This window comes from Manis javanica, chromosome 4, assembly GCF_040802235.1.
Source record: "Manis javanica isolate MJ-LG chromosome 4, MJ_LKY, whole genome shotgun sequence".
NCBI classification, from domain to species: domain Eukaryota; kingdom Metazoa; phylum Chordata; class Mammalia; order Pholidota; family Manidae; genus Manis; species Manis javanica.
The window spans coordinates 9,532,849-9,555,000 of record NC_133159.1 but is presented as its reverse complement, the minus strand read 5'-3'; the positions used below and the strand labels follow the sequence as shown (position 1 = coordinate 9,555,000).

At 54.9% G+C, this 22,152-nt stretch overlaps 1 protein-coding gene across 3 annotated transcripts in view; it reads left to right on the top strand.

Moving 5' to 3' along the window:
* Positions 1-9,979, top strand: part of DHRS3 (dehydrogenase/reductase 3) — a 39,110-nt gene extending 29,131 nt beyond the window's left edge. For all 3 annotated transcript variants that reach the window (XM_017669781.3, XM_036999845.2, XM_017669782.3), the window contains 5 exons: positions 2,079-2,222; positions 2,894-3,013; positions 3,335-3,573; positions 7,314-7,439; positions 9,459-9,979. In XM_017669781.3, coding sequence (XP_017525270.1) covers positions 2,079-2,222; positions 2,894-3,013; positions 3,335-3,573; positions 7,314-7,439; positions 9,459-9,543 — 714 coding nt within the window. In that variant the 3' untranslated portion in view covers positions 9,544-9,979. The remainder of the gene's footprint in view (positions 1-2,078; positions 2,223-2,893; positions 3,014-3,334; positions 3,574-7,313; positions 7,440-9,458) is intronic.
* The last annotated feature ends 12,173 nt before the right edge of the window (positions 9,980-22,152 follow it).

The following is a 22,152-nucleotide window of genomic DNA, read 5'->3' as shown; positions in this document are numbered from 1 at the left end:
GGATGATGGATGGATGAGTAGATGGGTGGATGGATGATGGATGGATGGATGAGTGGATGGATGGGTGGATGGATGGATGCATAGATGATGGATGGATGGATGGAGGGAGGGAGGGATGGATGATGGATGGATGGATGGATGATGGATGGATGGATGGATGGATGAGTGGATGGATGATGGATGGATGGATGGATGGATGGATGAGTGGATGGGTGGATGGATGCAGGGAAGGATGGATGGATAGATGGATGGGTGGGTAGATGGATGAGTGGATGGGTGGATGGATGGATTATGGATGGATGGAGGGAGGGAGGGATGGAGGGATGGGAGGAAGGACAGGTAGACAGACAGATGGGGTGACAAGGGAGGACAGAGGACACTTGGGTGGTAGGGGCTTAAAGGCAAGGGTGAGGTCTGGTGGAGGGGCAGTGCCTGCCCCAGATGCATTCCTAAAACCGATGTTTGTCTGTCTTCTCCTCCGTGAAGTGAATCTCCCCAGCCTCTCCTGAAGGAATAAATTTTAAGTCTGTTTTTAGTTCAGCAGACAAAAAAGTGTCCCTTGGAGCCTGTCTAATTACAGCTGTTTGCCCTCGATGGGGCCACTGCTGGGTTCCTCCCTCGTAAAACCCTGCCTGCATTTCAAGACTTCAATTACAATAAATAAAGTGGTTGGACTAGGTGAAGTTTTCAGCCTGGACTTTCCCAGAGCTGTTTCGGGGGTTGAGAAAACACTTTTTTATTTTAAAAAACATTTCAAAAGCTTTAAAAGTTCTAATAAAAAAAATAAAATCCACTGGAGACCACCAGCTTATGTGTGTCCTGCCAGCTACACCCATTTGGGGCCCTTTCTGCTGAAGGGAAAATTCTGAGATTTCAGGGTGAACGGTTGATAAACTGTTACCCCCACCAGCTACTTATCTGTGTGACTTTTCTCTGTACCATGTCAGAGAGCAAAATACAGAAGTCAGTTGGATCCTGGTCTGGTGTGATTGGAGCCACATCTGTAACCCCCACCCTCCCGCCCCCCTTTGGAAATGTTTGCCTTCACAACACGGCCTTTCTGTCTCCAGTATTGCTTTTGGAGTAAGAAGATATGGAGCTGGACATGTAATTTATTCCTTTTACTGGTTTCACACATTGGGGTTTCCATGTTGGGTTTTATTTTTAAAGGAATTTCACTGATAATTTTAAAGGAAAAAGAGGAGAAGAAACAAAAATAGAAACCCATTAGACTGATTCCCCCAAGACCTTTTATCTCTTCGTTTCTCTGAGTCTGTCCATCCCCTGGCCCTCCTCCCTCGGTGCCCAATAGGCTGTTTTAGTTAGAGTTCTTTGTGTCCCACCACCCGGACCATTTACCAACAGAGGCCTCTCTCGACCCAAGGACGCCTCGTGGGAGGCCTGTTGTTACTTAGGTCAAGGTTGAGGATTAGCCAGGCTTCTCTTCCGAGCCTTTTATGGCTGGGCATTCATCAGTTTGTCCAACAGGTTAGGGTCCTATGTCCTGGTTCGGCCAGGGTCAGGTCCTGGCATGCTGAGCCCATGTTTACCACCTGTGGGTGAGGCCGTGCCCTCCTCGGGAGCCTGGCCGCCTCTTTTCCTGTCCTCCTGAGTGTGACCGCAGCTGGAAGAAGGCTCCACTTAGCCCAGGGACCCCTCAGGGCTGGAAGCTCCTGGCCATCCTCACGCCTGATGTTCATGCACCTGATTGGTGAGAAGGCCAGTTTATACCTAAGAGCATTCTGGAACACTGCAGAGAAAAGCTCTGCTATTGCTTCCAACCATCTGGGGTAAATGGAAATGAGGCCTCCTGCTGGAAGTCGCATGTAAGAAAGACATAAATAACACATCCATCACCTGGTGGCAAATGAGCTCCGAAACTACTGGTTCACTTCTGGGTGGGCTATATCCTCTTAAATATTGTAGCGTTCATTTGCTTTGCATAATCTCTTCGGATGGAATTAGGGAGGCCGGTCTTTGGGAAAACTACTTTCAATACTGAATTTCTGATGGCGATCGTCGAATTACGATGGCTTGCTGATGACCACCTGTTCAGTGCTATTATTCTCTCCTTCCAGATCGTTCTCTGGGGCCGGACTGAGAAATGCCTAAAGGAGACGACAGAGGAGATTCGGCAGATGGGCACCGAGTGCCACTACTTCATCTGTGATGTGGGCAACCGGGAGGAGGTGTATCAGACGGCCAAAGCCGTCCGGGAGAAGGTAAGGAGCATAGAGCGGTCCGTCCTTGACTCTGTTGCACACAGGCCAGCCAAAGAGAACATTCTCACATAGCCTGGCAGAGGGCATTGCTCCTGGCAGAATGGCTGCTTCTGGGGCATCTTTAGGGACTCTCCCATGAACATGGCCCAAGTTGTGTGCACATGGGCATGTGTGTGCGTGGGTGTGTGTGTGTGTCCCAGGGAGCAGGGACTCGGGTGTGGGCTGATGGCATAACAGAAGTGATCACCTGTTATCCCCTTTGGAAGTTTACACCTTGGAAGTTTCTACCCTAGAACGGGGGGCAAATGCCCCATTGCCCTGTAGGGACGTCCTGCTCCTCCTCCAGCCATTCAGACTGAGTGTACCAGTGAGCTGACCGAGGGCAGCACCCACCCTGTAAGCAGCTGGCACATGGTAAATGTTAACTGTTTTTATGTAACATCAACTTCCTTTATTAGAAATGTGCTCTGTGCCAGGCGTATCATGTGCCATAAATCATGCCCTGCCGCGGTCCTCGGCTCCATCTCACAGATCAAGACTGAGGCTCAGGGAGGCAAGGCGGCCGCCCAGGACCACACGGCTGGTGCTTGGGGGGGAGGTGGCCTCTCCTCTAGGTGCAGACCCCTGGGGCTGGCTGCCCTAACAGCCCCGTGGCCCACTCGTGCCCGCAGGTGGGGGACATCACCATCCTGGTGAACAACGCTGCCGTGGTGCACGGAAAGAGCCTCATGGACAGCGACGACGACGCCCTTCTCAAGTCCCAGCACATCAACACCCTGGGCCAGTTCTGGGTAAGGGCTCCCCTGGGCCAGAGCAGCCCTGGGCATGGCAGTGGCATGTTCCTTCCCTCCAGGGAGCCCAGGTGCTGAAGGGAGGTGGGGAGAGCCTAGGGCCCACGCTGTGGGGGATGTCCAAGGACAAGAGGGATGGCCATCCCGAGGAGGCATCCGAACTTTCTGAAATGTGGAGGAGTGCCTTGCAACAGCAGCCCCTGGCCCTCCCGCCGTCGCTGGAGTAGTGCAGGTCCAGGGTGTCTGTTCTCCCGGAGACAGGGGGAGCTGGGCTGTTTGGAACTGCACCTGCTCCACACTGACCTGCCCGCACACCCGCAGACCACCAAGGCCTTCTTGCCACGCATGCTGGAGCTGCAGAACGGCCACATCGTGTGTCTCAACTCAGTGCTGGCGCTGTCGGCCATCCCTGGCGCCATCGACTACTGCACGTCCAAAGCCTCGGCCTTTGCCTTCATGGAGAGCCTGACCCTGGGGCTGCTGGACTGTCCGGGAGTCAGTGCCACCACCGTGCTGCCCTTCCACACCAGTACCGAGATGTTCCAGGGCCTGAGGGTCAGGTCAGTGAGCGGGTCCCCACCTACCCACACCACGTCCCACCAGCTGACAGGACCAGGGGAGGGCTTCTTCCGCACAGAGAGAGCTAAATGGAAAAATAAGCCAGAAGCCGTTTATCTCTGGCTATGTGATCGGAGTGTCCGATCCGCAAGGTGGTGGGGATGTTAGAGCAGTTTCGGGTTCGACTTCTCAGGTCAGGGGGCCTTTACAAAGAACTAATGCTAAATGCACGCAGTGGAATGCTACCCGACTATAAAAAGAGGATGGAGGGCTGCTACGCGACCAACACGGAGGGACCTCAGAAGCATTAGGTTGAATGAAATGGGCCAGAGACAAGAGTGCATCCTGCATGGTTCCGTTTATATGAAGTTCTAGAACAGGCAAAACTGGCCCATGGTGATAGAAATCAGAACAGTGACCTGCCCTGACCCCAACGCCCAGGGGTGGGGACATAGCCTGGAGGGAGCCCGAGGGAACTTTCTGAGTGTGTGATTCAAATTATTATATGCAAATTATAGCTCAATTTAAAGAAATACTAAAGCCCAAACCACCCCTCCTCCAGGCCAATTAAACTGAAGGGACTGGGAACTGCTGGTTTAGAGCCCATGCTTTGGGGCCAGGCACCTGGGATGTCGACTCACCTATAATGTACCGTGCAACCTGGGGGCTGATGAGTCCCTGCTCCGGTCTCTGTTGCTAACCTATAAAAAGGCATGGTGAGAAGATGTACACTTAAGGCTCTGTGATAGGGACAGAACGGGATCTGGCGTGGAACAGCGTCTGTGCTGCATAGGAAGTGCCCAGTAAATGGTGTTGCCATGATGTGTGGTTGTAAAGGGGCAGCAGTTATAGATAAATGAAAATGGGGAATTATCCAAAAACTACTTTCCTTGTTGTTTGCAGTGAGTATCTAATAATAGATTTCCCTCCTAAATTATATGCATGAGTACTGAGTGTGGTTTTGATATCAAGAATCAGAAACACCTGGTTTTGAATCACACCTCAGATACTCTGGAGGTCTGAACTCTTGAGCCAGTTCTCTTACCTCTCCAAGCTTTACTTTGTTGATCCGTAAAACAGTGGAAACAATATTTACCTTGGAGAATTATTGGAGAAACAAAAATAACACCTGTAACTATCTAATGCAAAGCCTGGGGCACGTTAGGTGCTCAGTAATGAACTGCTGCTCTTGTTATCTTTTCTAACAATAAGCATCTTCATAAAACTGCGTTACTAATCTTCCCAGCAGACCGTACCTTCTGTGTGTCTCACAAGTTTATATTTCCACCGGACTTGCCTGCAAATTATCATAGGTTCTGAATTAAGGGGAGGCGGGATTAATGCCTATTAATGTTCTACATTGGCTGTTTTCCCCTGTGACATCCTGATTTGGTTACTTTTCATCTGGGCATACAGGAGGTGCTCAATAAATGCATAAGGGGTGAAGCTGCAGCAGTGGTGATCCGGGGTTTTAACTGGTGCCCTGAGCACAGAGCAGGCGGGATGTTCACAGACTTCACATTTGCATGCGTTTTCACCTTCCAGCATAGTTTTTCTTTCTACCACATTAAGAAGGAAATTCAAAGTTTTCCCCCAAGACATTTTTTTCCCACAGTGGTTTGGAGTGTGGGCCCAAACTCCTGAGGCCAAATCCCAGTCTGTGTGACCTTGGCAAGTTCCTTAGCTTTTCTGTGCCTTGGTTCCCTCACCAATAAGAAGGGATTGCTGACAGTCCCTGCTACTCTGTGAGTTAGACGTGCTCCTGTGTGTGAATTAACCAGTCTTCCTGGCAAGTAGGAAGCACGAGGTGCAGATCGGTCCCCTGTGGTCACGCAGCTGGACCTGAGGGCCGGGAGAGGAGCAGTGAGAGGGCGATGGTGCTTAACCAACTCCTATTTTCTAAAACAAGATAAAAAGAAGAAAAACATATAGAAGAAGAAGAATAAGAAAAGCACGGGCTTCCTCCCCAACATACAAAGTAGCTTCCCAGGGTTGAGAGTGGGACACAGATGTTCAGGACACAATTGATGGGTTTTCTGGCAAGAATGGCCGTATAGGTGACTGCTGTTCTTTATAAATGGCCTTTTGCTGACCTTCTGTGTTCCAGCGACACCTGACGCTTTACAGAGGCTGTTGCATTTGGCCCTCAGCAACCCTGTGAGAGAGCTCTCCTCCCCATTTCACAGACAAGGAAACTGAGGCTCAGAGAACTGAAGGCCAAGGCCATACAGATAGACACTGGCTGAGAATGCTTTTCCACCAGTTTGAGCTGCCTCCATGGGGGTTAATGGCTCTGCTGCTGGTTCCCTGTAGCCTCATCCCACCCATCACAGAGGGAAAAGGGAAAGATGTGGGCATCGTAACAGACACTGTGATAGCAAAGGAAACACGGGGTAGGGGGTGGATTCCTGGACTCTCTGAGACCAACCCAGCTGTACTGGGAACCCAGGAGTTGCCCTTTGTTCAGGGTGACTCATCACCTTTAATCCTCCTGGTGCCAGAGTAGGGCACAAACCCTTTGTGGGACTGAAGTCAGAGCCATCAGCGTAAGCGTGGCACCTCCAGGCCCAGGATGGGTGGGACAAGCAGAGAGCAAGGGTGGGAAGGGCATTGGCCTGGGGCCCGCCCAGGCCTGGTTGGAATCCCTAGCACCCCACAACACCCAGAGCCTCAGTTTTTTTCTCTGTAAATTGGGCAGGTGACTCCCGTCAGCACCTAGCACAGGCCTGACACCTCGGGTGCACCCTCCTTGTGTGGGTCTCAGGTCGGATGCCTCCGAGCAGGCACTAGAGGCCCCTGGCATTTGCTTATTCACTTCTCAGCCCCGTGGAAAGTACTCTGTAAATGTCAAAAGGTGCCGATGAGTCAGTGACTGAGTGAGTGGATCAAAGCTGGCCGAGAAGACTTCCCACACAGCCCCTGCCTCCAACAGGATGAGCAGGACACTCCTGGGGAATGGCCGGTTGCTCGGCGTTCACCCATTCAGCCAGCACTTACTGAGCCCCCACTGTGTGCCGCACACCGCACCTAGGGAGCCCAGCAGGGAGCGGGGCCCACCAGCCCTCTGCCCGTGTGGAACGCGGTCTGATCGGGAGACAGGCTGCTGACGGGGAAGGAAGCCGACAGTCAAGGCCATTCTAGATGCGGCGAATGTGGTCAAGGGAATGGGCAAGGGGACAAGATCAGAGGCCCCTCTGAGCGGACTGGCTGAGACGCCGCCCTGAGCAGGAACCAGAAGGGAGACAGGCTGATGGGACGGCTGGCAAAACGCCCCAAACAGAAAAGAGCTTAAGTGACAGGAGCAGACAGAGATCGGCGCTGACCGCTGGAGCAGAGTGAGAAGGGAGGAGGGGCGGGGGCAGGCAGGGCGCGGCATGAGGGCTGTAGAGCGCCAGGAGCCCTGGGAGGGCGTGAGCAGAGCAGTGACACCAGTGACGAGACCCGAGCGGCGACTGGCAGGAGCCCCTGAAGTGCTTTGGAGGCTGGGTCCAGTGGGTGGGCTCGAAGTCCTTGATTGTCAAGGGCAGTCTCACTGGGAGGAGTGAGGGATGAGGAACACCCCACCGTCTGGGGTGGCAGGGGGGTGCGGAGTATTCCAAACGGGTCTGAAGTCTCCTAAGCAGGGGACATCCCCAAGAGATGACCCAGACGCAGACTTCCGTCAGCCACAGAAGCACGTGTCAGCACGTGTTAGCCATGTGCTTCTCCAAGAGAAACCCACATTGTCTCTCCCTGCACTCAGGTTCCCCAACCTCTTCCCCCCACTGAAGCCGGAGACGGTGGCTCGTAGGACTGTGGAAGCTGTGCAGCTCAACCAGGCCCTCCTTCTGCTCCCCTGGACCATGCACGCCCTCATAATCTTGAAAAGGTACAGGGCTGGGGGAGAAAGCTCTGGGTCAGACTCATGCCAACCATCTCCTCTTTCCCCAGTGGACCCTGGTGGGGAAGAGGCCGCGGGCAGGAGAAGGTACACATGTGATCGATTAGTCATGTCTGTTGTGGGCGTGAAAATAACGAGTGGTGGCATGTGTGCCGTGGATTTACTATCCTTACTATGGAGCAGCAGTTCTCAAACTTGTTAGTCTCAGCACCCCTTTATAATCTCAAAACTAGTGAGGAACCCAAAGAGCTTTAGTTAATGATGTCAGTTGTATCTATTGCTCTTTGCTGTATTAGAAATTAAAACTGAGAAAACATTTTTATAAGATGTACACGTGTTTATATTTAGAATATTTGTTCACTCATTTAGATGTAACAATAACAGATCCATTCTGTGTTAACATAAATATTATATTTCTATGAAAAGTAAGTATATTTTCAACAAAAAGATACAGTGAGGCAAATGGCATTGTTTTTACATTTTTGGGAAGCTCTTTACTGTCTAAGTAAAGACACTTGGATTCTTAGATCAGCTTCTGATTTTAATCTGTTGTGATGTCACATCACACAACCTCTGGAAAACTCAACTGTACACTCATGAGAAAATGAGAGTGAAAAAGGCAAAAAAAAAGTCTTAGTTATAAAATTATAAAAGTAGTTTGGCCCACAGACCTCTGGAGGGATCTCAGGTACCCCCAGGTGTCCCAGGCCATGCTTTGTGAACCCCTGCTCTAGGGACTAATACTTGGCCCCAATCTTCAGGAGGTTTAATCTGCTGGGGAAGACAGGGCTCTCCAGGCCGCGGGCTCAGGACTCACAGAAGCGTCACAGTGCCAGTCCAGCAGGAGTTGCCAGGCAGACCACCTCACGAGGCAGCCTTCATAGAAGACATTCCTCCAGAATTTCCCCGCATCACATTCCCCGCAACTTTCCAGGTTTTGGCAGCAAACTTCTCCCATCCCAGCCCCACACTGAAGGGGTTCCAGCTGCCTGCCTAATACATGTTCACGGGCCTCTCAGTGCCCGGGAGTGCCTCCACCCCACAATCCTGGGTGACCGTGGACTCCTGGCTCCACAGGCTCACCCAGGGACATTCGGGCCACACTCTGACCCCCCTCAGTCCATCCTGACTTGTTGCTCTGAGATGCTTCTCGATCACCTCCAGGAGCCCCTAGGAGAGCAGGGACTTGGGGTGCCACCATCCACCTCAGGGAGCTTCTTAGAAGCCTTGTGGAACATTCTAGAAAAAACCTAGTTTGCCTAGAACATTGTAGTGTTCTCCACAGTAAGCCCCCAACCTACATTTCCTGTCCTATGCCCCCACTACTTCCCCACAGGAAGCAGAAGTAACTCCCCCTACTCCATTCACTGCACAGTAACCCCTTTTTTACCTGCCCCAAGAGATATCTTTATAGGCTTAACTCCAGTGCCACCACCCCCAGGAAGCCTTCCTGATTGGTCTGGCTGGAAGGGAACCTTTCCCATCTTATACGTAGAGTGAGCCAGGGCCCTTCAACTTGATCAACAAATGGACCGAGGCCATCTTTTTGCTGGGCCCGGTGCTAAGGGCTGGGATCAGACATCTGCCCCAAAGGTACCTGTGGGCCTGATGAGAAAACAGTGAGGCTAACACTTGTGGAAGCACAGGGGCTAACCCAAAGAGAGGACTGGCGGTGAGTCAGAGAAGTTTCCCTGCAGGTGGTGACCCCAGGACCTAACTCCTCAGGAGTTCCCTGATCTCTGAGACACCTGTGGACCCCAAAATGCTAAGAAGGTGGCTTTGAAAGTTTGTTTCTACCGCCCACACTTGTCTTGTAAACAGCTATTTATCCACTCACTTGGAAGCCCTTCCTCCATGGAAGGGTGGGTTGGGTGGCTTGGAGAGAGGGGCAGGGAGAACTTAGGGAACCATTACTCTGCTAAGCTGCCCTGTGTGGCCACCAGGACTCATGTGTGCCCACCCACCCCTACCACTGACCACCTTCTTTTCTCCCTCCGCACCCCCTAGCATACTCCCACAGGCTGCACTTGAGGAGATCTACAAATTCTCAGGAACCTACACCTGCATGAACACTTTCAAAGGGCGGACATAAAGGCAGGATGCAGAGACACGCTTGAAAGCTGCAGAACCTGAGGGGCCGTGGCACCTGGGCCCACGCCCATGCGTCTGTCCCTCGGCACACTTCTGCTGGGGGAGCAGGACTGCTCCCGCCCCAGGGAAGACTTCAGCTGCCCCCCAGGCCAGCCCCAGGACCTTTGCACAGGACTGGTGGGCATAACTCTGACCCCCATGGTCAAGCAAGAAACCAGCCAGCAGCCGCCTTGACACTTTTGTACATTTCTAATTCTGTAGAGTTTATTGTTAAATTGCTTCTGAAGTCTAACCAGCCTCAGCAGTGTGCATAGACAATTTCCGGGAGGGTCTGTGTCCAGATGCTCCTCCTTTCCTTCCAAAACCCATTCAATCTCAGCTTGTGCAAACTGGTTGAACGGCAGGAATGAAAAATAAAGAGGGATGGCTTTTGCAAATTCCTTTGTTGACATCCTTGATTCTGGGTCCTTGGTGGGCAGCAGGGAGGGAACCAGTCCCAACTACAAACTCCATCCCTTGAGAGAGGATTGGTCTGCTCGGGGTCCCCAGCTGCCAGAGAAGCAGGCAGAGATCAGGAGAGAAATCGGAGTCCAGGCTTGGGGGTACATGGTTCTGTTGCTCTGCCAGGCCCCTCCCAACAGCCAGGTGTTGGGGGACACTTACCTGCTTCCCTATTATGACCATCATAAACTAGTCTGCAGAGAAGGGCCCTCTGCTGTGCCACAGCCCCACCAGCCATGAAGCCACCAATCAGGAGACCCAGTCTTTCCTGAGCATCCACTGTCTACCTAGCATGTACTGCATGCTGCTGGGAGGGAATGTTGCTAAAAAACCACAATTCTGAAGATCACCAGCACAACAAGGCCAGTGCTATGGGTGCTACAGTCCCTGAGCCAGATTTGATAGCAGGGCATAGAAGTGAAATAGCAAAGGGGAAGGTCTGGGATGGCAGATGGGCTTGACTGGGGCTCAGTCAGGGGGGAAGAAATTACGCCAAGAGATGGGGAGAGATGCCCCGCAGTTCCTCTGGTGCACACCCTTCCCGGCTGCCACAAGCTTAATAAACCTGACCTTGGGCAGGGGGCAGGGAGATAATGGAAACTCACCTAAGTGGCCTCCACCCACACTCTTGCAAGGGGGTGGCAGGGTGGAGAGAGGGGAGCAGACCATGGTTCTTAGAGATGAAGGAGGTCATGCGTCATGAATTCAACGGAGAGGCTTCCCTGAGTAGGAGAAATTCTGCGTACACACGACTCACACAGAGGAAGATGAGTCTCACAGCTCCAGTAATCAGCAGTCTGGCCTGTGTGCAGGAGTCATTACACTGCATCCACCGGTTTCTGAGCCCCTACCAGTGGCCACCAAGTTCCAAGGCATCCCATTTTAACTGTTAATTATCCACCACACCCAGCGGTAGCAGAAGACCGACAAATAGCTCTAGGGAATCCCTTTAAAGACTTACAACAGCCACTGCCAGCCAGGATATGATCCCGGGTCCCAAAGGCTTCCAACAACGGAGGCTTGTCTTAAGACTGCCACCTGTCCTTCGAGCATGGCTGCAGCTCTGCCCTGCGTCCTACTCACTCTGGGGCTCTGGCTGAGAGAGGACCCTTCGTCTGGGACGATGACATTTTTGTGGCAGAAATAGACATACCTGGCCATGGCATTGGCTCAGAAAATTTCTGCCCCGAAACAATATACATCATCTCTGCTCACATTTCATTGGCCAGAGCAAGTCATGTGGTCCTGCCCTCCAGGGATGCAGCTGGATCTAACGATGGCCACAGAGGTCGGTAATTTTGAACTATGACACAATCTGCCACATCATGGAAGATGTCCATAAGAACACGGGGAAACACTGAAATGAGGGCAGACAGATGCTCCCCTGTGATGTGGTGGGCTCTTGGAGATACACACCAGTTCCGAGCAGACCCCCAAAGAGGCACTGACCTTGCAGGGGAGCGGGGTGGAATTAGAAAGACCATTTCGTAGGTGAAGACACAGGCTCACAGCAAGGAAATCGTGTGCCAAGGTTTGTAGGGCTTGTGAGCTTGAGTCAAGAATTTGCAAGCAGCTCTACCGACTCATAAAAGTCCCTCCCTTAGTGCGGCAAAGGATGGGGGCGCCAAGCCAGGACCTGTCACCTTTGTTTCGGTCCTTGAGGATGAGTTACCAAAGCACATGCAGGGAGTGGGGAGGGAGTTAAAGCTTTCTAAAGGGGTCCATCCTCGGCAGCCTGGTGAGCCCACCATGCCAGCTGGGGGCGGGCACATCTTGGTGGGCAAGGGAGAGATGAGGAGTAATAAGTGGGGGGTCCTTTCTGCGCAGCTCCAGCCTCTCCGACCACACTTGAACAACAGAGGGCTTTCTGTGCTCACCGGGCTCCAGGCCAACCTTTTGGAGAGGATTTGACTCCTGAGGCTTCCGTGAAATTGCATTTGGCTTGCAGGCCGGGAATGCAGTGAGGATCCCAGGGTTCTGACGGCCTCTGGGAGTGACAAGGCCCGGCCAGCGCTCCCTCGGGCCCGCTGAGGACAGCAGGAGACCTCAGGTCTTCTCAGAGCCCCAGGGCCTTCTCCAGATGGCAGGGCCGGCTCCCACCCTACCCCCTCCCTCTCCGCTGGGGCACTTTCAGTCTTTTTCTGGATCTCTTCCCAGAGGAACCAGGGAAAAAGCCTTGGGCAGATTCCCAGGAGGCCCCGTCCCGGTCCCTCCCTGGGATGGTTCGGCTGCCTGGAAAGCCTTGACAGCAGGAGTGGAGAGCTAATTCTGTCCCTGAGCTTAGCCCAGTGAAGCACTGACCTCCCTGGCCCTCCCAGCGGCTGGGCAGGGCATGCCAACCCTGCGGAGAAGCCGTGGGCTCTGGGAAATGACCCAGTGGCCATGGGCTCCTCCCCATCTCCAAAAAGAACCAGATTGGAGGCGAGCGCCAGACCCCAGCCCATCCTGGCGTGGTCCCAGGGCACCAGGCTCTCTGGCCAGTGTGGTCATCACCCTGATCCCAGGGTGAGGAGGCTTTGAGAAGTGAACTCTTGCCTTCTCAGGTCCAACTGATGGCCAGGAGGGATCAGGGTGACAACAAGCTCCTGGGCTGACCCCAAGGCCCAGCCCAGCACCGTCCCCCCCAGTGGCCCTTCTAAGGGAAAGACAGACCAGGCCCCTGGGACAGCCCAGCCTGATGGGGAACCCAGGAAGGAGCCAGGTCACAAACAGGCAGACCCTGCCCCTGAGTGCTGAACGACATGGAGGGAAGCGGGCGGCTGTGCGTGGGAGGGCAGGGAGGCGGCTCTTCCTCCCAGGAATCTCCTCTGATTTTCAGGAAGGACTGTCCACAGGGGGGATCGTTAGTAAGAGCCCAGAAGCCTATGTTTGTGAAGGGAACGTCTGTATATAGACACCCCTCGCTTCTGGCAGAGCCAGGACATGATGTCCTGTGACACAGAAGCAAGGCTGGAACAGCTCATGGGCACCCCTGTCCTTCGAACTCCCTTTGAGTGGGGCCGTTACACTGCGGTTTCACTTAACAACATCTGTTAGCACACTTCTCACCATACAGTGAGGGCCACCCACTGTGGACCAAACCTGGGCCTGGGGGGCCACTGGCCCAGGTTACGCAGGGCCCAGCCATCCCCCTTTGCCTGTCCCGGCCCTCCTGAGGCACTCAGCTTCCCCCAGCCCACCACAGGGCCAGCAGGCTCCCCAGAAGTGGGCAGCCCAGGTACCTGGGGGGAGGACCCCAGCCTCCAGGGTGAGAGGAGGCATCTGGTGGGAAGGCTCTGGAAACTCAGGGGGACGTGATGCAAGCGCTCCCACCGCGGCCAGCCAGGACCCGACTGCCCCTTGGGATACTTAGGGTCATCGTCTTGGCCCGGCCTGTGATAGCAGCGTCCTTTGAGGCCTGGCTGGCTCCCTCTTGGCTGGAGTGGGACAACGTTGTGGCTCTGAAGACCCCAACACGGGTAGTGGGTGCAGGGGCTGCGGGAAGGCAGGGTGAGGGGGATGTGCTCCATGTGGGAGGATGAGGGGGAGGTGCTCCCTTGAGACGGAGAACTGCTGTCTTGCAGCTCCTGGTGGGCGGGACACCGAGCAAGACATTTCTCTGGCACAGCCCACCGTTGCTGGCTCCGGGCAGGCTGCTGGCACCCAAGTCTCTTCATGGCTCAGGAAGAAAATAAACACAGAAGTCCCCTGGGAAGGCACTGCTGGGAGTGGCAGGTTGGCCACCACCCTGTTGGGAAGCTGCTCTCAGCACACACGTTCCCTCAGGGGACAGCAGGCCTTGGAGGCAGGGCCCTCAAAGAGCCACCATCCTAGACTTGCTGGCAGGGAGAGCCCTGCAGGGTGGCTGGCCAGTGCCCAGCTGTGTAACCCGGGTGGGGGGTCACCAACACCTCTGGGTTGAAGCAGCTGGGAGGGAATATTTCTGCAGGGCCCTGAGGCCTCCATACCAGGTCACTAAGGTCCCAGGTTCCATCTGTATGGTCAGGCCATGGTGCCCTCTCCAGCCTGGCACACACAGGCTGCCCGCTGAGAGCCCCGGGGCTCTGTGCACATACCTCCCGTCCCCACCTGTGAGCCCCACCACAGAAGTCGCCTCCCAGAGACGTCCACCTGCCCACCGTGGCCTGGGTCACTCCATCTCAGCCTTTTGCTTATTTCATTCATTACTCATCTCACCATTTGCCATTACAATTATTTTCATATCTGATGGTTTGATTGAGATTTAATTCACACATCGCACAATTCACCCATCTGAAGTGTACAATTCAGTGGTGCTTAGTATATTCCCAAGGTTGGGCACCCATCACCACAAACATCTGGAACGTGCACACGGGACACCGTCCCTGTGTCTGGCTTCTTTCACCTTGCAGGTGTTCAGGCCCCATCCTCCCAGCTGTACGTGAGGCCAGACTTCGTTTCTTTTCAGGGCTGCATAATCTTCCATTGCCTGTGTCCCCCCCAAAATTGTTCTCCCAGTCATCATTCTTGAGGGCTCTTCAGGGCCATTATTTCCTCGCTGTCTTTGAAAACTCCCTCCCGCCGCCCTCTTGGCGAGTTGAGCCAGGGCTGCAGAATTTTCCAGCCTGCCTCTCCCCAACCCCACCCTCCCTTCCAAATCCTTATCATTCCTTTCATTTTTCAATGTGCACAAGACAAAGGAAATGAGCACTTGGAGGAGGATACAAGCTGTGTTTGTTCCTTAGCTGCTGCTGCTGCATGTAATGAGATCCTGCCTGCGCAGGTCACACCGGGGACCATGAGCAGACCCAGCCTGGGGCTGGCAATGGGCAGGCACGGTAACTTCCACAGCCCCGGTGTGTAGAGGGTGAGACGAGACAAAACATCCCCCAGATGCCAAAACAGATTCCCTGTAGCAGTGGGCTGCTTGTTGGGGTGGGCAGGCAGGGTTGTGGCCTGGCCTACAGTTTCTCAGCCATGCGGGGTCCCTGCTGGCTGAGGGCCGGCTGGCAGCCTGGGATTGCTGACTTGTCCAGACCAGCCAGGAGTCATGGAATGTGCAGAGAAGGGAAGAGGTTGGACTTTGGAGATGGCCGTATCTGGCTGAGACCCTGTACCCTGGCTCTATGGGGCCTTGGGAAGGTCACCTACCCCCCTAGAGCCTCAGTTTCCTCATCTATATGATGGGATTAATAGTCCTGCCCTCCACTGAGTTGTCTGTGAAAATCAAGGGAGTGATATGCATAATAAATTAATGCATGTGCACATTTTAAATAAATTATTGATAATTAAAATAATTAAATTCATAGTGTATTATTAAATACATGATAAATAATTGCTATTATTGTTCATTAAGTTTTAATAATTATAATGATGGATAAATTTATTCTATGGCATATTTATTTATAATAAAAGTGATTAATTGTGCACTTGTTAGATGACAGTTCTCAATACTTTGTATGTATTTGATAATTAAAACTGCCCAACACTTTACAGGAAATAGAGACCAGGAGAGATACAGCCATCTGCCTTGGGCTTACTACACAGCTAGTAACTGGCAGAGCCTGGATTTGAACCTGAGTCTAGTTGCAGAGCCTTGTGCTTACCCCCTGTGTTTCGTGGCTTCTGAATAAGAAGCTTGATATGGAAAGATTGTGGAGGACAGTCCTTGCCATTATGCGTCAAGGCCACCAGGCAGCCGGGCCTCTTCCTGACCAGTCTGTGTCCATGTCTCTGCCAGATTCCAACACCTCTTGGTCTACTGCTCACTAGCGGTTGCTGGTGGGCCACGGTGGGCCAGCCTCAGGAGGTCGGGTGAGGTCCTTCTGTGACCAGACACATTCAAGCTGGGTCCCCTTTCAGAGCTTGCTGGGGTCAGCCTGCCCTTGACCTGTGGGCCTGGGAGGCACCAGAGCTTCTGCTTCTTCGGTGCTCCAGCCCTTACTTAGACACACGTGCATCCATGAGTGCACAGACACACACACTCTCTCCAGCCCCAGGGCTGGGCCAAAGCTGTGCCCAAAGGCAGATTGCTCCCCTTCACCGATTTTTGAGCCCCTAAAATGTGCCCAGCACTCTGACAGGTGCTTTGAGCCCATGGGCTATCTGCTCAGGGTGTGAACAGTGGCAAACCAGGCAGGAGCCTGCCAGCCACGAGGTGGGAGTTCCCCTCCGATGTTTACCCCAGCAACTCCCAGCCCCTCTGTGGGGGCACAAGGGGCTGGCGGCTTATTTGTCCAGCAGCAGACAGGACTCCACCTGCAGAGATTCTGGAATGGATGTTGGGAGCTCAAAGTGACCTGGCATAGCAGACACCAGGCTTGGAAACTGGGCAGAGGCTAAAAAATACAGCTGGGCCACAGCCCACAGTCCTGGACCTTGGGCGACCCTGCTGGGCCTGGACACTCCCTGCTGCTGCCCTCCCAAAGAGAATCCTGCAGCCCCATCCCACCTCTCTGCATCACTTGTTTGAGTCAAAGATGGGGGAGCATCTGACTGGTGGAGTCATGACCGCATGCCCATGCCTTGGCATCCAGGAGCAGGCAGAGAAAATATGTCTGTGGCTTTCAGTCAGGAGTTCCCCCAGAACCACCCTACTCTTCAGACAAGGGCTGGTGCCCTGGCTAACAGATGGGCCCCCATGGGCCACGGGCAGACCCCCTGAGTGACTGCTGGTCCTAGCCACAATTCTTGCTTAAATAAAATGGGGGGATTTATTGGTTCACCTAACTGGAAGGCCAGTGATTTCCGGTTTCATGTGTGGCTGGATCCAGGGGTTCAAGCAGTGTGTCCAGGACCTGGTTCAGGATGGTTTCTTTCTCTGTCCTGCAGTTCCACGTCCTCTGGCTGGCTGCACTCAGACACCCTGTTCTAGTGAAGGCAAGCCAGCAGCCCGTCTCCAGCCTCACACCCTCCCAGGTTCAAGGGCAGCAGAAAATATGAGACTGTTCCTTCCTAGAGTTAGTTCTGGTTGGTTCTGATGAGCTTGACTTGAGTCACAGGTGTGAACAAATCACAGTGGCCAGACTGTGTTTGACTGGACAGTCCCGAGCAGTGTGGTCGATCTTTGAAGGCTGGGAGGGCAAGGAGTCCACTGAAACACATGAGCTGAGAGTCAGAGAGGGTGGTTCCCCAAGGTCCAATGGGGTGTCCTGGCTGGGAGAAGAGTGAAAGGAAGTGGGTAGAAAAACAGCTGTCATCCGAATACCCATTGGCGGCCTCCCTGACTGGCCACCAGACGTTTTGGAGTGACAGCTGCCCGTGCCCTGACAGGCAGTCCTGAGTTCCCAGCGTGGGACTTTGCTCTCTTGACTGACAGTTGGCCGGTGTGGTGACAGGCAGTTGGTGGCCGCCCTCCTCACCCCTGGCCCCTCCTGACTGGCAGTCAGCAGGCACCCCGGTGAGCAGCTGGCCAGCACTGTGCTTGGCAGTTGACCATTTCTGCCTGGCAGTCCCTCCTGGGGCCGCCTGAGGGAGGGAGGGCCATGTCCTGGGGTCGACACTGTCCCACTGCCTCTGCGCCTCCTTACACCACCACTCCCCATCCCGGGAAAGAAAGTGGTGGTTAGAAAAGCCTCTCGCCCTGTGCAAGGGAGCAGGGGCTCCTGCCCAGGGGGAGCAAGAGGCTCTCTGTGGATAGCAGTGCCCTCTGGGAGCCAGGGGACAGTGGTCCTGAAGGGTAGGGATTCAGGAAGAATCAGGGTGGGGCATGGCTTGCGCCTGCTTATTCAGTGCCACTCAACTTCCAACGGCTAATGCTGAAAGACCCACAGTAAGCCCGGCATGGGGGTGGGGAGGGGGCAGTGGATTGAACAGAGCAGCTTCCGGCCCACCGGGGAAGAGGCCTGACGGTGCAATGACGCGTGTCTGATGGTGGCGGAGACGGCCTTCCAGAGAGGTGACGTGTCAGCTGAGCCCCAGGCGAGCCTTCCTGGGGAGGAGCAGAGCGTGAAGGCCCAGCAAGGCGAGCACAAAAGGCAGGGAAGGTCGGAGCAGCCAGGATGAGGGATGTGCGGGCAAGGGGCCGCCAGGGGCTCTGGACAGCGTGAGGCCAAACTGCAGGGGATTGATGGGCCCTGGTGAGGATCTGGGCCCCTCTCCCAAAGGCAGTGACATGATCAGACTTGTCTTTGAGAAGGGTCACTCGGGATCCAGACAGAACTGGTCATGGGGGAACATGGGGGGATCCAGCAGAGAGAAGGAGGTGGTCCCAAGCCAGAGAGGGTGGATGGAACAAAGTGGGCGAGTGGAGAGGTCGCTGGCGGTGGGATTGACTGGCCCAGGAGCCACCCCACGCTGCACTGTTAGTGCACCACTGCAGAGCAATGCAGACAGCGGAAGCCCAGGACCGCCCAAACCCAGATTCCCTGTCTGCACACAGCCCACATGTGCATGCACCGTGTCTGTGTGTGTTTGGATGTGCGGGCCACAGGGGGGGGTCAGCTGTGACATGGGGGATGGGCAGGAAGGGACTATGCCTTCTTTAAGCATCTTGTGTTTTCACTGGTTGCTGCAACGGTTCTGAAAAGAGCTCTAATTTTAATGAAAGACCAAAAAGTGAGCACAGGACCGTGAGCAGCGGCCCAGAGCACCAGCTTTGGGTCAGAGTGACCTGGGGGATCCTTGTTTGGTATTGGAGACCTGAGGAGGGCAACTGGGCCCAGCCCAGCCCTGACGTTCAGTGAAACAGGCTGCCATGTGGATTCCAGATCTCACGTGTCAAGTGCTTTGCACAGCACTCGGGTGGCTGTCACTACTGTGCAGCTGTCCTCTCCCCTCCACCCCCATCACAACCTTCTCTCCTCCACCCCCGGTGTCTCCCTCTTGATTCCCTTCACATCACCTCCGCGTGCGTCAGAGAGAAAGGAGGCTAGGATGAGGAAGGGTGTGTGTGACTGGCCCCTAAGAGGCCCGGAGAGATGGAAGACCCAGGCCGGGGCCACCCCAGGGCCAGGGAGGGAGGCTGCCTCCCCACCACGACCAGCTGGTGCGAGCGTCCGGCTCCTGCTCCGGGCCAGGATGACAGATGGCCCCCAAAGGGGAGGTCACTGTCTGCAGGGCAGTTGTGTGCTTGGCGGTGGTGGGCGGGGTGGGGCGCCTTCAGAGCGCTCGCTCGGCCCACGTCTGGCGTTCGGGAGCCTGGACCTTGACAGCAACCGGCCTTTATTTTGGTTACTAAGGATGGGAAGATTTGGGTCGTAAATAACTGCCTGGCTGGGCAGCCAGCCTCTCTCCCAGGGCGGCCACAGGCCGGAGGTCCTTCAAGGCCAGTGTGTCCCCCACCTCTCGGCACAGGGCGGGAGGTCCGGTGGCAGGACTCGGGAGCCCAGTGGGGAGGCGGGGGAGAGAGGCAAGGGGTCCCGGGGCCTGGGTTCAGAGCAAGGTTAGCCAAATAGTGGATAAATTAAGCAAGGGAAACAGACAGCTTCCCTCCCGGTGAACTTTTCACCCAGCTAACCTGCTCCTCGCCCCCTCTCAGGTGGCGGCAGCTCCCGCCCCACGGCTGTCACCTCTCGGGGGGGTTGTCACCTGCATCCTCCTCCAGTCACCACCACTGCCACCCCAGGTGAGAGGGGGAGGACAGAGCACTTGGGACAGGCTGCCACCATCTCATTTAGAAAGTCGGGGATCTGAGCAGGCCTGGAGTTCAAACTTGGGGCGGATGGCCAAGTTACTCCACCTGCCCTGCCTCGCGGGCAGCCTTACCCTGACTGGGCCACGCGACTCCCAGCCCTGGCACCGGCCCTTGTCTCACCTGAAGGTGGCCCTGGAGGTTCAGCATTGCCAGCAGGACCCTCTACTCAACCTTCTTTTTCACTTGTTTCTGGCCTGAGCCACCCCTTCGGGGAGCAGCTCCATCTTCAGTGAGCAAGGGAAGAGCTTTTCCTCCAGCAAAGTGGGCTTGAGGGGTCCCCAAAGAGAGAGCCAGTGCCCCAGGTTCCCTGTCACAAGCAGGTGTTCCCTTCAGCCTCCTTTGAGCCAGGCCTCGTGGACTGAAATGGCCTCACAGGCCAGCAGGCCACCAAGAACGGGCCAGAGAAAGGCAGAGGGGCAAGCAGACCACAGGAAGGGGGTCTGAAGGAGGGCCTGAGCTGCTCTTGAGGCATCCCCTCCTTGACCCGTTCACTGGTGGCTGCCCAGCCTGGATACGCAGAGGGAGCTTGGAGGAAATATATGACTCGAAAACATGCACAAGCAGGAGGCAAAGGGCAGGTGGTCCAGGAGGGACATGGCAGGACACCTGGGGGAGGGCGCTGGAAGCTGCCCGTGTTCACTCACTCCACAGGCATGTCCAGCCTGAATGCCTGCTGCACGGGGGGTCTGGGCCTGGTGCTGGGGGCACAGAGAGAATGAGCCAGGCCAGGTGCCCATGATCACAGGTCAGAACTGCCTAGTGCAGACAGGGGGCAGCAGGTAAGACAGACAGATGGCAGAAGGCGGATGGACAGAAGACAAGCACACAAACCAACCACAGGGCAAGTATCAGATAGAGGCCTCCTGGAGGTGACATTTGATCTGAGGTCAGAGTCTCAGGAGGGGACAGCCTTGGAAAGGCAGTGGTGTGGGGTGAGGTGGAGAGCTGGGCAGGCCTGAAGCACAGGGCTGAGGGGCAGTGTCAGAGGCCAGGCCAAGGTCATGACCTTAAATTTGCCTCGGCCCTCTGGGTAGACTGTCCTCTCGTTCTTGCTCCAGGCGCCCCCACTCCCTCCCAGGGGCACTGCCTGGTTCCTGCAGCCCCAGTGGGGGAGGGTTGCTAAGAAATGGTGAGCCCTGTGGAGGAGCCAGTCTGGGTGGACCCTGGACTCTGTCCCTTCTGTTCGTGTGACCTGGGCCACTGACGTCAGCCTCCGGAGCCTCAGTTTAGGTTTCTGTAAAGTGGGATCTCCATGCCGATCTTCCCAAGGATTGAGAAAGAGTAAAGTTGCTTGAGAAGCAAGCATTCTTCCTGGGAGCCAGAGGGCGGAGGGGGAGGCCCAGGCTTGCCGTTGACAGGAAAGCGTGAGCGTCTGGCCCCCTTCTCACGGCCACAGACATTCGAATGCTGCCCACACCCCGTGGAAGAGATGGAACCTGAATGCGTTAGTCCCACCACCTGCACCCTCCCCTCCCCGGGTGGGCACGCGGAGCTGAGAGGCCAGAGAAGTCTGCAGGAAGGGAGGCCAGGAGCATGGGCCGTGCCTCTCCCCTCCAGCGCTGCCTCCCGTGAGCGCGGACTCTGAGACGCCCCTGTGCCCCGCTTGCACCCAGAGCCACCTTGCCCTTTAAACACACGTATGGCGTTTCAGGCGGAATAGTGTTGGGAAGCCGGCCCCCCAGAGTTGTGTTCTGCTGCACAGAGACTGTCATTCCCTCCGCCGGGTCCTCCTGCGATTGGGCAGCTGGTGAAGCGGGAACTCTTGGGGATGCGCCTGGCAGACGTCACCCCATAACACCAGACCGGGGCAGTGGAGGCTGAGAACACAGGCCCAGTGCGGAAGGATGAGAACCACGTTCTCCTAGAAAGAGACCCCCGACTTCAGGGAGTCTTCCTGGGCGCCCATAAGGCTTTCGCTTCTTAATGGGAAATTAGCTCTGTCTTTCCTGATCATAAAAATAATACCACTCACTTTAAAAAATTAAAATAATGTAAAGAGGCATTTGGGTCTCAGTAGATAGCTCCCCGCCCCAGGGCTGCCTTCCCTGACCAGCCGGGTCTGTCCCAGGGGAAGTGGCCCATCCAGGTGGAAGGAAGGAAGGAAGGAGGGTGGAGAAGATAAGCTTATGTGATCCTTCAAAGAGAACTGCCTGCTGGAAGGACAGGTCACTGTGGCCATCAGGGTCCTGTCCCCCAAGAAACAGGTTCTCCTTAATGCCAGGCCGCCGAACAGCGGGATTTCCCTGGGACACCGTGACCCTTCTGCTTCCTGTCTTTCCCACAGTTCCCGGGCCAGGGGCTTCCCAGAGCAGATGGCCTGTCCATGGACTCATTGTTTTAAAATATTTATTTTGTATTATTAAAAAGATGGTGCCATGACAGGAAAACAATGAAAAAATAAAAGAGGGCACTCACCAACGTCCCAAGCAAGTATCATTTGCAGATGGTCCCCAGGACCCGGCTCCACACGGACACACTTGTACCCAGCTGCAGTTTTTTAACTTATGTTTATAGTCT